General features: G+C 43.3%; 1 protein-coding gene and 1 long non-coding RNA gene across 3 annotated transcripts in view; one reads left to right on the top strand and one right to left on the bottom strand.

Moving 5' to 3' along the window:
* LOC120316815 overlaps window positions 1–5853 on the bottom strand; it is a 48431-nt gene extending 42578 nt beyond the window's left edge. Inside the window, exons 1-3 of one of the 2 annotated variants that reach the window (XR_005559063.1) lie at window positions 5561–5853; window positions 4188–4408; window positions 385–434 (exon numbers count right to left, since the gene is read on the bottom strand). This is a non-coding gene — a long non-coding RNA (uncharacterized LOC120316815). The remainder of the gene's footprint in view (window positions 1–384; window positions 435–4187; window positions 4409–5560) is intronic. The other variant, XR_005559064.1, reaches the window with a different exon arrangement.
* A 153-nt stretch (window positions 5854–6006) lies between these two features.
* Window positions 6007–12456, top strand: RASL11B (RAS like family 11 member B). The gene is made up of 4 exons (XM_039362874.1): window positions 6007–6353; window positions 8063–8119; window positions 9852–9928; window positions 10834–12456. The coding sequence occupies exons 1-4, from the start codon at window positions 6215–6217 to the stop codon at window positions 11299–11301; spliced, it is 741 nt and encodes a 246-aa protein (XP_039218808.1). The 5' UTR covers window positions 6007–6214; the 3' UTR covers window positions 11302–12456.
* The last annotated feature ends 1468 nt before the right edge of the window (window positions 12457–13924 follow it).

The raw sequence follows: 13924 nt of genomic DNA, 5'->3' as shown, positions 1-13924 counted from the left end.
TGTCCATCTCTCCATATATATATATATATATATATATATATATATATATATATATATATATATATATATATATATATAGTTATATTAAGCATAAATAAAATGGTTATGGAGAGATATACATACATACATACATACATACATACATACATACATACATACATGGTTATCTTGAGTGTTTTTTGATGCACCCTGTTGGCCCAAATATGGGAGGAAGAAATTTGGTTATATAAGCATACATAAAATGGTTTGGAGGGATTGGAGTCTGATGAGCATAATGATGAAAAATCTTATATTTAAAAGGATTTTGGCATTTTTTCCTCTCAGAAAAAAAGATTATAATGAACAGATGTAATTATGTAAAGAAAAAACATGTTTAATACTTACTTGGCACGTGCTAGCAGCTAGCAGAAAGCAATGTCTTCTTTAAATATTTCCTGAGAGAGAGAAAAAAAAAAACAAGCCTTAATATGTTAATGCTTGAAGGAGTTTTTTGTTTTCTATTTTAAAGCCATTTTTTAACCTGTTGCCTTGGATTCTTTCCCTCAAATATCCTTAAATTCTTATATAGAAAATGAAAGCTCTAAACAATCCTGCTAGTAAAATAAGCACAGGAATAACATATATATCAGGAAATTCACCTCACAGGATTGTTGTGGAGAAAATGAAAAGAGGAAGGAATATTAAGTACGTTCGCCACCTCGAATTATTTATAAAAATATGAAAGGTGGGATAAAAAAAAAATCTAAATCTAAAATTAGTCCTTATGGGTAGTTTACACTTTACCAGGGAGAAGACTTTAGGTAGGGAAACAACAAAACCAGAATAAAACTAGGTATCTGTCAGAAACAGTCAATACCACAAAGGCAGCATTAGATGTGGTGAAACTAAATGAATGAAGCTGAGATGATCAACCAGACTACTTTCCTGCTCCAGTGGATGACTGAAAATCAACTGAAATAAAAACATAAGGCATGCATCAAGAGCCCAGTCTGGTGTAGTGGTTAAGTACAAACTAGGAGACTTTGAGTTCTAGGCCTTCTTCAGTCATGGCAGCCGGCTGGCTGACTTTGGGCCAATCACTTTCTCTTAGCTCAGTGGTTCTCAACCTTTTTAACGCCACGACCCCCCAACCGGTCGTAAGTCGAGGACTACTCAACCGGTCCTAAGTCGAGGACTACTCAACTGGTGCAGCACTATTTGCAGAATGGGACTTTTGGCGGGCTCAGCAGGGCAGAGACAGCCTGGACAATTCCTATTGGCTTTTGAAAGCCAATAGAACTAGACTCTATTCAAGAGAGTCTATTCTATTGGCTTTCAAAAACCAATAGAATAAAAGGGAGTAGCACAGCTAAGGAAAAGGGGAAAAAAATGGCGGACTGCGTTGTTTGGTGACCCCTGTGAAATGGTCGTTCGACCCCAAATGGGGTCCCTACCCATAGGTTGAGAACCACTGTCTTAGCTCAATCCACCTCACAGGATTGTTGTTTTGGGGGAAACAGAGATGGAAGCACTACGTATGTACAGTGCCTTGAATTGATCAAAATAAAAGTGGGTTAAATCAAATAAATAGGAACTAGCCCTTTTTACAGTGTATACGTGAATAGAATAGAATAGAATAGAATAGAACAGAATAGAAGCTGGAAGGGACCTTGGAGGTCTTCTAGTCCAGCCCCCTGCTCAAGCAGGAGAACATTGCCACATTCTATGCTAGGGGTGTTAAACTGCCGGCCCGCAGGCCGGATGCATCATAGTGAAACTGTGTCCACTGCCGGCCCGCGGGCCGGATTCATCATAGTGAAATTGCGCCCACCCCATTGCCGGCAATGGTAAAAAAGTTGCGATACGTCACGACATATCACGTGACGTTGGAAGTTTGACACCCCTGCTCTACGCCGATTTCCAGCAGCAATCTAACCTGGTACTCAGAGCCATAAAAAAAGATTTGAGATTTGTGGGTACAGTATTGAACTGAGCCCATGAAAATAGCTATAATAATTTTATAGCACATTGGATTATTTGGTCCACCCTAAAATCCAATCCTTTCCTCTCCTCTCCTCCATTCATATAGATCAGCGGTTCTCAACCTATGGGTCGTGACCCCATTTGGGGTCGATCGACCATTTCATGGGGGTCGCCAAGCAAGGCTGTCCACCATTTTTTCCCCTTTCCCAGCGGGTGCCTTACCTCCCTTGGGCTGGGCCAGCTGGTGGCCCAGCCGGTGGTCGGCCTGCTCCGTCTCTGCCGCTTGCCAGCTACACCTCAGCGGCGCAGGGGGCGGCACCATGCATGCGTGGTGCTCCTGGGCAGGGAAAGTCCTCGACTTACGACCGGTTGGGTAGTCGTCGACTTACGACCAGTTTAGTCCTTGACTTATGGCCGGTTGGGGGTCGCGGCATTAAAAAGGTTGAGAACCAGTGATATAGATTCTTTCCTTCTTTCCTTCCTTTTATTCAAATAGACCCTCCCCTTCTCTTTTTCCTTTCTTCCTATCCTTCCCTTCTCCTTTCCTTTCCTCTTTCCTTTTCACTACCCTCCCCTCCCTCCCTCTCTCTCTCCCCTCCTCCTCCTCTGCTCCCCTTCCCTTCTTTCTAAAATCAAATTTGAATATCTGCTTGTTGTTCTACCTTCAAAAGCCATAGTAAAGTAAGGCCAGTATCCCATTCTGTGTTTCTGTGACCGAGAAAGGTGGCCGGACAGATTGCAGCTTCGCCCTTCTCTGGCCCAACAGGACATGTATTACATTAAAAAAAGAAATCGGGAATCGGGAAAGCTAGCAAGCCACAAAAGCGTTCAAAAGTGATAAAAATCTTAATGTAGCTGCAGAACCTTAGTCAGCCTTCTTCTAGGGGAAGGAGAAGAAAATTAGACTGCTTCCAGATTGCCTTAAAAGCCAACCCGCTTTTATGTGTGCCTGTTTCGCTGAGTTCCCTCCTTCCTCCTCCATTTCGTAATGAAGATCCTATCTCACACACAATAAGCTTCAGCCCTGCCAACCAGCCAAGCTAACCCTTAGTACAAAGCAAAGTTGTACTTTGCATTTAATTTCTTTGCATTTAATTTCTTTTCATTTAATTTCTTTGCATTTAATTTCTTTTCAGTTCTGGCTCTCATCCTTTTTTGTCCTACGGTGGTTTGAATGAAGCAGCTTTCTGCTACAGCAGCAACTACAGAGTGGATTTTCCCTGTGGTTTCTGATCTGGCTCTGTTTGGAGAAAGATGCCAGAAAATCCCCATGCTGGGGGTTGCTACTACAGCGGTGGATTATTATTATTATTGTTATTTGCAAAGAATTTACAGGTTGTAAAGGAGCCTCCCTGGGGAGGAAAGCTATGGCAAATCTAGACAGCATACTAAAAAGCAGAGACATCACCCTGCCAACAAAAGTGCGTATAGTCCAGGCCATGTTTTTCCCAGTTGCAATGTATGGCTGTGAAAGTTGGACCATAAGAAAGGCTGAGCGACAAAGAATTGAGGCCTTTGAACTATTGTGCTGGAGAAGACTCCTGCGAGTCCCTTGGACTGCAAGGCGTTCAAACCGGTCAGTCCTAGAAGAGATCAACCCCGACTGCTCTTTAGAAGGCCAGATCCTGAAGTTGAAACTCAAATACTTTGGCCACCTAATGAGAAGGAAGGACTCACTGGAGAAGGGCCTAATGCTGGGAAAGATTGAGGGCAATAGAAGAAGGGGACGACAGAGAATGAGATGGCTGGATGGAGTCACTGAAGCAGTAGGTGTGAACTTAAATGGACTCCAGAAGATGGTAGAAGATAGGAAGGCCTGGAGGAACGTTGTCCATGGGGTCGCGATGGGTCGGACACGACTTCGCAATTAACAACAACAAAAAGGAGCCTCTCCCCACATCCCTCCAGCAACGACACAGGAGGAACTGGCCCATGTGTGTCGGTTCATATGGCTTCTCCATTAAAACAGAGGTTCAGCATTTCAACAACAAGTTGCTTCCAAGAGACTTTGAAGAACAACAGTTACTTTTAACTTTTGCTTATTCTTTCAGAAGGTAAGCTCCACATAGAAATCCTCGTTGGATAACCTCAGAGAGCTTAGGAAAGACTTCAAGCTTTGGAAAAAAATTGTGAAAGGTTAGAATAACCTTTAGAGTTAGAATTAGAATAACATTATTAGAATAACATTATGACTAAGTTGGAACCAGGCTTGGCCTGGTACTTACCACCAAAAGGAATTCTCTGTTGTTCCTCATTAAAAGTGTACAGAGTTCACCAGGTGATGGGCTTCCAACACAGCTGGTTACACACATCTGAGCCTCTGCTTTGCCACAATGAGAAAAACAGCATCCACGGCAGACATGTAGCCTGTCAAACAGACAGTTGGGGTTTCACGATCCAGCAGGCCCTCTGTCACCCCAACTCACATAAAGGCAATCTGCACATTCTGAAAATTCAGAAAGAGGAGGCGAATGTGTATACGTATCTAGCTCCCAATTCATGCCATCAGAGCCGGTGCAGAAAAACCACTGCTTATGTTAGGAGCATATTAACTGAATTTAGCTTCTTTTCTAACATGCAAAAATGCCCAGGACACAGCCCTGTGAACCTTTAGGATTGATCCTCCTTCCGTTATGTATTCAAGATGAACAGTGAATAATATTTACATGTTACTTATACGTAAGGGCATAGGTCTATACATATGTTGCATATAGCATGTTTTAAATGTGTTATGTATGTGTGCACCTTGAGAGGAAGCAACTAAATTTCATTTTTAAGGTGCCATTGTGCCCACAGGAAAAAAAAACGACAATAAAGGTTATCTATCTATCTATCTATCTATCTATCTATCTATCTATCTATCTATCTATCTATCTATCTATCCATCCTAGCACATCTATCTATCTATCCATCCTAGCACATCTATCTATCTATCTATCTATCTATCTATCTATCTATCTAATCTATCTATCTATCCATCCTAGCACATCTATCCATGCATCCATCCTAGCACATCTATCTATCTATCTATCTATCTATCTATCTATCTATCTATCTATCTATCTATCTATCTATCTATCTATCTATCTATCTATCTATCTATCCTAGCACATCTATCTATCTATCTATCCTAGCACATTCATCTATCTATCTATCTATCTATCTATCTATCTATCTATCTATCTATCCATCCATCCATGCATCCTAGCACATCTATCTATCTATCTATCTATCTATCTATCTATCTATCTATCTATCTATCTATCTATCTATCTATCTATCTACCTACCTACCTACCTACCTACCTACCTACCTATCTAAATTTCTACTCCAGGTGTGGAAGCGATGCAGTCTTTCTGTGAGGGTGGTAACTTTCTGTTTCAACAGGGTGTCCTCTGACTTTCAATGTCTCTTTAAGGCAAGAATTCGAGAACCAGGGCCCATCGAAAGCCGCGCTGCAAAACCTTCCACCTTCGCGGCCCCTAGCAGTTATCTGGAGAGGGAAGGGGACATTTGATTCAAACCGACAGGCGGTACAACGCGAACCGACAGCCAAGACCGGGTTAAAAAAAACAAAAACCAAACGTTTCCTGCCCACCTAGTAGGAACTGTGATTCACGTTGCCCACGGCAGAGACAGACCGCGGCGTTCTTCCTGACTTCACCCTGCGCCCGGGGACCTGCCTCCCCCGCCAACCTGTCCATCCTCCAGGGCTGGGGAATCAGGTGCAATCTCGGTCGCCAAGTCCCATTCCAGGGGCGTGGATCCGGGGGCGGCTCAAGAGGGGCAGCGGGAAGAGCCCCCCCCCAAAAGAATGAAAAAAGGGGGGGAGCCGCGCATTGGACCCCCCCCCATTGAACGGAGGCGACCCCCTCACTTGCAGCAAAACTTGCCCAGGAACGCGAGCCCGGGAGAGGCGGGGCCAGGAGTGGGGCGGGGCGGCCGCAGCGTTGCGGCTTAGATTCTATTGGTTGCACGGAGCAGGAAAGAGGCGGGGCGGATCTTTTCCCGGGAAACCGGTGGGGTGGGGGGAAGAGGAGGAGGAGGAGCCAAAGGAAAGAGGAGAAAAAGGTGTTGCAGAGGCGAGGCTCGCGCGTCGTTGCTGCTGGCCGTAGTCGGCGACTCGTGGCGCTGCTTGGGCTTCTCCTGCTTGAGCAGGGGGCTGGACTAGAAGACCTCCAAGGTCCCCCTTTAGCCTTTCATTCCCGGCGGCGTCCCTGCAGCTCTGGTCGCCTTTCCTGCAGCAGCTGCGATGCGCCTGATCCAGAACATGGGGACCATCGCCGAGTATCCCCAGGCGGAGAACGCCAGCCGCGGAGACGGCTGCGCCTCCGGGCGCCCTCGGCTCATCAAGATCGCTGTGGTGGGCGCCAGCGGGGTGGGCAAGACCGGTGAGTATTGTTGGGCGGCTGGTGGGGGACGGGAGAGGAGGAGCCCCCCCTGTTTTTTCATTTATTTTATTTTGGCAGGAAGAGGAGCCCCCCCCCACACCATTTTTCATTTATTTTATTTTGGCTGGAAGAGGAGCCCCCCCCCCGTTTTTCATTTATTTTATTTTGACTGGAAGAGGAGCCCCCCCACACCATTTTTCATTTATTTTATTTGGGCTGGAAGAGGAGCCCCCCCCAGTTTTTCATTTATTTTATTTTGGCTGGAAGAGGAGCCCCCCCATTTTTTCATTTATTTTATTTTGGCTGGAAGAGGAGCCCCCCCCCAGTTTTTCATTTATTTTATTTGGGCTGGAAGAGGAGCCCCCCCATTTTTTTCATTTTGGCTGGAAGAGGAGCCCCCCCAGTTTTTCATTTATTTTATTTTGGCTGGAAGAGGAGCCCCATTTTTTCATTTATTTTATTTTGCCTGGAAGAGGAGCCCCCCCACCATTTTTTCATTTATTTTATTTTGCCTGGAAGAGCCCCCCCATTTTTTCATTTTGGCTGGAAGAGGAGCCTCCCCCCATTTTTTTCATTTATTTTATTTTGGCTGGAAGAGGAGCCCCCCCACCATTTTTTCATTTATTTTATTTTGCTTTGCGAGATGAAAGCCTCATCCTGCCGGTTTCACTCGAAGGAAATGCTTCCTCGTGCAGAAAACGCCTTTTCAAAGTTCAAAGGGAGCAAACCGACACTCCCGCTTTGAATTTGATTTCCCCAAAAAAACCAAAAACCAAAACAAAAACGGGGAGCGGTGGAATGTAGTAATTTGAATTGATATTAAACTGAGGAGGAGAGCTCTCGCATCCTACCTGTGTTCCCACACGTGCACGGATTTGAGATGGAGATGCGGGAAGAAAAAAATGGACATTTATCCCCCTCTTGGCATAATATTGAGCCACACACCCACACCCAGCACAAAAGGATGATAAGTTCGTATCTATTGAGAGTTGTTATTAAGGCTGATTCCCACTGGATTTTTAAGAGTAGGCACCCCAGTCATCTAAGCCTAAAGGTTTAAGGAGACAGAAAGCTAGAAAAAAAGAACTAGGAATTTAGATTTACCTGAACTTTCACACCTCTTTAATTATTGTACAGCCAGTTGCCCTGGCTCCCTTGAAAGACTAAATTCCTTTGGATTGCTCTATCCCAGTGGTTCTCAACCTGTGGGTCGGGACCCCATTTGGGGTCGAACGACCATTTCACAGGGGTCACCAAACAACGCAGTCCGCCATTTTTTCCCCCTTTTCCTTAGCTGTGCTACTCCCTTTTATTCTATTGGCTTTTGAAAGCCAATAGAAGAGACTCTCTTGAATAGAGTCTAAAAGCCAATAGGAATTGTCCAGGCTGTCTCTGCCCTGCTGAGCCCGCCAAAAGTCCCATTCTGCAAACGGTGCTGCACCAGTTGAATAGTCCTCGACTTACAACCGGTTGAGTAGTCCTCGACTTACGACCGGTTGGGGGTCGCGGCATTAAAAAGGTTGAGAACCACTGCTCTATCCACCGCTGATCTGAAATCTGTGTGTGTGTGTGTGTATGTGCGTGCGTGCAGAGGGGGGCACCAGACCATGCACACACCAGACTAGTGGTTTTAATAAGCCTTAAAATAGTGATAGCTTTTTTCTCTCCTCTTGATAAATGACATTTTTTTTTTTTTTGGTTAATTACAGCCCTGGTAGTGAGGTTTCTCACCAAGAGATTCATTGGAGATTATGAACGTAATGCAGGTAAGAAAGGCTCTGAAATATTAGCTTTTCCCCAACGGTCTTGTCAAACCGTGGATGTTCATCCTTGGGGTGAGGTGGGGGGCATTCATCATTATAGCAAGGGGACAAAGATTTTGCTCCTTACTTTGCACTAGGCATTGATCATCTGCTTTTGGGGGGGGAGAGAATAAGCATTCTGGGGCTTGCTTCACTCAAGCTGGGATGCCAGATCCCGCTCAGTCTTTTGACTTCTGACATCTTTTCCTTGGCTTCTGCCACCCACATACATCAGCCTAATGAAATGCATTCCAAGTTAAAAGATGTGGCTTTAAGCACCATCACTTAGTTCCGCTCCTCTCTTTATGTGTAATCAAGGTATTTATGCAAATAGGCTTTGGACTGAACTTTAAAGGGCTTTTGTTATTCTCCTGAAAAGGCAGACAAGCAAGGGCAGCCTTTCCCAGGAATTGCAGCAAAGTAAACGAGGGCAGGTGTGTGTGTGTGTGGGGGGGAGGAAGCCTCTCTAAGGCAGATTAAAATGAATGGGGGGGGGGAAGCAGTTTTTTCAATAGATGGCAGAGGCGGGAACAATATTTCCGATGCAATCTCCAATTCAGCTTCAGCTACCATTACGTATAGCTAGCTTCATCCCTAAAAATACAGATTAATTAGCATACATGGGTATCCAGAAGATGTGGTCAGGGATATCAAGGTATTGGCCTCAACTGGGTGATTGAAACTCTGCTGGCAAAACAGGTAGAGCTTCTATTATACTCCTGCGGCCTCCACCTTGACTTTTGATCACGCCCTGTGGATGCCGCTGGTAGCTTTCATTCATTGATGCACACTGGTTTATCCCATAAATATTAGATCCAGTAGTGCCAGCAAGCTAAAAATAACTAAAAACCAGAGCAACAGAGCAATTTGCAGCAAAATGAGTTTTGTGTTGGAGCAAATCTGGGTTTCCACTGCAGAGTACTAAAAAGCAGATGTGATTTTTCCATACTTTCTGGCAAATAACACAACAATGTTAAGTGAAACATCTAAAAATCTGACCCAGTCCAAAGTTTTGCCAAAATGCTGAAAAAAACTGAGATGTGTCCACGTGTAGGATACATGGCAACCTCATCTTGAGCAGCAATTATTTATTCTTGTGGAAGAATATGTAAACACATTTAATTTTCCTACTACAGTGTAATTGTTCTGTACATTTCCTGTTAACTACAAAGTGTGCTGTTGTCCTATACCAGTGTTTTTTCAACCTTGGCAACCCAGAAGTTGGAGATTTCTGGGAGTTGAAGTCTACATGTCTTAAAGCTGTCAAGACTGAGAAACACTGCCCTGTACAAAAGGGCCAGACAGCTAATAAATTCTTGTGCACCTGGCTTTAGTAGTAACTTTATACATAAAGTTAGTTTTATAAGCAAGCATGTATAAGTCATCCGACGTCAGCTAATTTTATGAGTGCTTCTGTTGCTTGTTTACCTCTCCATAGCTATTTATTCATTTAGGCTGCCATCTTATACATACTCAATTTAGTCCCATTGAATGGCTAAATAGGATGCCTAGGATTATGCTAATTATTTTCTGTGATGGAAGCATATGTCTAATAAAGTTAGGATGGTTCTCCCACCCCAATTTCAAAGCATGACATGTCAATTCTATTCAGTGTCAATTTTTTTTTAAAAGAAGTGTTTTTCATTTTGTAAATCCTTTCTTAAAATTCCATCTTTCCTTCTGCTTCTATTGCCAGGTAATCTGTACAGCAGACAGATTGAAATTGATGGAGAGCTGTTTGCAATTCAAGTACAAGATACACCTGGAGTACAGGTGAGTGGTTGCCTTGGCATTCCATAATTTAAAAGGGAGCCTCATTGCTGCTCAGCTTCAAGAATAGAGTGGAAGATGTTTGCTGAGAAGTAGGCCGACTTTAGGCAGGGGAGTCACGAAAATTCCTTTTGTTGCTAAGAAAGACTGTAAACAGTCAACGCCTGATAAATGGGCTGTATATAGTCTCCTGACAGTAAAGAGAAAACAACCCATTTGAGTTCAACTTTTGCCCACTTGAAAACACAGCAGTCGTTTAAGGAGGCAATCTTTCTAAATAAAGCCAGAAATGCTGCTAATGGGTAAAGAGCTGTTTCTTGGAAAACTAAGAAACATTTTTTTTCTCTTTTTGCTTCCCTAGAAATATTTTCATATTTTACGGCTGCGGCCCAATCAAGTGCCATTTAATAAACACGTAATTGAAGCAACTCACGGCACCAGCAGCTGTACTCATTAAAATGACTTTGGAGTGGATTTTGTAATATGGAAAGTGTAAATGGATAGACATGTGTAAGGTCAAAATTTGCCTTTTTGAACTGGGCAAGCCTCCAGCTTTAAATGTTTGCAGCTCATACCTTATTTCGCCTCCCCCTCCATTCCCCACTGGCTGTCTAGCCAGTTAATTTCCCATTCTTTGGCACCACAAATGATTTTACTTTACGGAAAGGGACGTGGGTCAGTTTTCTACTTGAATGCAGCAAACTTCAGAATAACCCAGTTTAGCCTGGGTTTTTGCTTGTTTAAGCAACAGGAAGGAGAGAGGGGAATAAACTTTGGGGAGGGGAGAATAAGGAACCGGGACAGCGTTAATGGAAGAGAGAGACTGTATCTGAAAGATCTGTAACTTTCATTTCGACCTTTGCAGCCAAATAATTTCTTATCCCCCCCCCCTTTTTTTTTTTAAACAGATGCACAGACACAGCCTGGATTGTAATGAACAGCTGAACAAGTGCCTTCGCTGGGCGGATGCAGTTGTAATTGTCTTTTCGATTACCGATCACAAAAGTTATGAACTCCTTGGCCACGTCCACCAGCATATACGGCAGGTGCATCCCGGAAATCGCGTGCCCGTCATTATTGTAGCCAACAAAGCAGATCTGCTCCATGTTAAAGAAGTAGAACCTCAGCACGGACTTCAGCTGGCCGGCTTGCTGGGCTGTAATTTCTACGAAGTATCTGTCAGTGAGAACTACAAAGAGGTATTCTGTGCCTTCCACAGCTTGTGCAAAGAAGTCAGCAAGCGGCAAGCCACGGGCACCCCAGAGAAACGGAGGAGTTCTCTCATCCCAAGGCCTAAGTCACCCAACATGCAAGACCTGAAGAGAAGGTTTAAGCAAGCTCTGTCGGCCAAAGTGAGGACCGTTACGTCTGTCTGAAAGGTTGAACTGGGTGGATGAAGGGTCTTCATGCCTCCTCAGAGTCCATTAGGTCCAATTCTGGTACATTTTGCTGGCAGCCGGGCAACCGAGCAAGATCAAAGAGAGGGAAAGTGTATGTGTGCAGGCAATTATTGGACTAGTGAATATCAAGCATTGCGCAAAGGAGAAACTTCACCAAAACTTGAATAAGTTCCTAAAGAAGAGATACACTGCATACTTTCACGCTGAAAGCAGGATATTTGAATGCATTCAGAACATTGCCTATTCTGTGACGGAGTTAGGATAGCTTAGTATTTGCTATCCTGTTACTTTAATTGTAGAAGAAGATGGGGGGAAATACTCAGAATGCCATCTTCTTTAATTGGAAACAGAGATCCTTATACTATTGAATTAGGGCTGGCTTCTTTTATAAATCTCCCTAGAGGTTTTACTTTTTTTTTACTCCAGTTCATGAGGTACAAGTATCTCTGTTCCAACAAAGCAGTAACAATCTTTGGTATAAAATGTCTGGGCATTATTAAGGGATTGTATTTGATTGTGATAAGATATACCGTGCTAAGAATGCTTACAATTTTTACAACTCTGTTATATTCTCAACATTTTAAGATATTCTGAAGATTGTCGGTCATCTGGTGCAACGTTGAATTTATTTTCAGATAAATCCAAATTAACAGATCTAAATATGGGTTGAAATTCATACAGTTTCGGTCCATGCTATTTCTTTGCTAGGTGTGGAGCAGATGTTTCATAGCTGAGCCATATCTCTGGTTGAGGCAGAAAGGACATTCCACAGTTATATCAAGCTGCCTTTTGTGATTATCTAGCCCAGGAGTAGGCAACCTTGGCTCTTTTATGATTCGTGGACTTCAATGCTGGCTCAGGAATTCTGGGAGTTGAAGTCCACGAATCATAAAAGAGCCAAGGTTGCCTACCCCTGATCTAGCCAAATGCTGGACCATGAGGCTTGTCCCGTAAAGCAGAACACGTCTAAAATAAGATATGCAAACATGACATTGATGCAGTTTAACAAAAAGCAACACTGTGCTTTCCCATTAAGCGGTAACTTATTTATTTTATGCTTCAGAAGCATTACCAGGATACAACTTCTTTATTTTTGTGTCATCATTAAATTAAACAATGTTTTCTCAAGAATTTGTTGTATTTTTCTAACCAGTTGCTAGGCAGTGTACACAGAAAAAACAAGATTCTGTTAGTGAGATTTCTATTGCCTGTGAAGCAAGGGAAAAAAAATGTATTACTGGAGGCGTGAAACAAATCATACAGGAACACAGGTCCATTGACTTTGTGAATGCTACACACCCATCAACTCTCTTGCCAGTATAGATTTCTATGCTACAACGAATTGTGCAGCTGCTATACAACTGCTACTGGCTTCTCAAATGCTTTTGTAACTACACGATGGCCAGTCTCCTTATTCAAGAGCTTCTGCTAAAAACCCCATGGGCATTACCCCTTTGCCACAACTTCCCCCAAAAGTCTACTTAGCACCAACATATCAAAAACACCAAAGCATCCTCAGCAGCTGTGGTATTAAAGACCAGGGAGGCCTTCCTTTGCTGTGAGGCTCTGCTTCCATTGTGCTGCAAGAGCTACAACTGAAGCATTCATGTTTGTGTGTCAAATAAGGCAAGATTAGCGGGTATGGCTACCTGAGCAAAGTCTCTCATTTTTAAGCATGCATTGCATGTGTAATGGAAAAAGGCCTCCATTTTGGCTTTTCCGGCACCTTCCCCTACTATGGACCATTCTGAACTAGAGGCTAAATCTATTCTCTACTGATAAAGGCAATAAAAGATGATAAGAAGCATCTCTGGAATTTTGCATGAACCATAATCTTACACAAAAGTCCCACCTAATTCAGCTTGTGTTCCAAATTAAGTTGTGTATATGACAGAGTCAGCCCATACCGGAATCCTTCGTTTAATGCAGGATTTAGTCTATTAGTTCAATACGACAGATCTGGCCTGGTAACCATGGGGACTGGGTTTACCTTTTCTCTAAGCACTTCAATTAAGTCGTTTTATAGCTGACTCTGGCTTGCCAGCTCATCCACTGATTATGATCCTAAGTAAATGCTCAGAAGTTTGCCCTTTTCCTGTCAGGCATGTTTCACAAAGTGGCCGTCTCCTGTTTGCTGAAATCTCAGGCTGCAGCCCAATTAAAATGGTCTTCAATAGGAGCTGTGAAAATTCTTTTAAAAAGGGCTGTTTTGCATCTGCTAGACTGGAGCATCGGTATCCTTGAAACGTGATCAGACAAAACTGCTGGATTTGGTTACATTGAAGAAGGCGGCATCTAGCTATATACTACTACTCCTATAAAACAAAGAATCAAAAGCTGCTGAAGCAAAGTCAACTACGCAATAACAATATGAAAGGTAAAACCCTGTCACAAACTGGCTTGGCGTATTAGGCACTGCTCCCCAATCTTAAATCATACCACCTTTATTATTCAGAAAATAAACGGCAAGAAAAACATTAGCCATGCTCTTTGCTTTGAACATGTAAACACAAACACTCTCTATACACTCTCACTCTCTGTGTGGGTGATGTTTAAAGAAATGGACAGCAACTTTTTCCCCTGGGGATATTTCTCTGAA

The sequence above is a fragment of the Crotalus tigris genome, unplaced genomic scaffold, assembly GCF_016545835.1.
Source record: "Crotalus tigris isolate CLP2741 ecotype Arizona unplaced genomic scaffold, ASM1654583v1 scf7180000019483.1746242, whole genome shotgun sequence".
Classification (NCBI taxonomy): domain Eukaryota; kingdom Metazoa; phylum Chordata; class Lepidosauria; order Squamata; family Viperidae; genus Crotalus; species Crotalus tigris.
The sequence above is the reverse complement of the archived record's forward strand: the minus strand, read 5'-3'. Positions and strand labels throughout refer to the sequence as shown.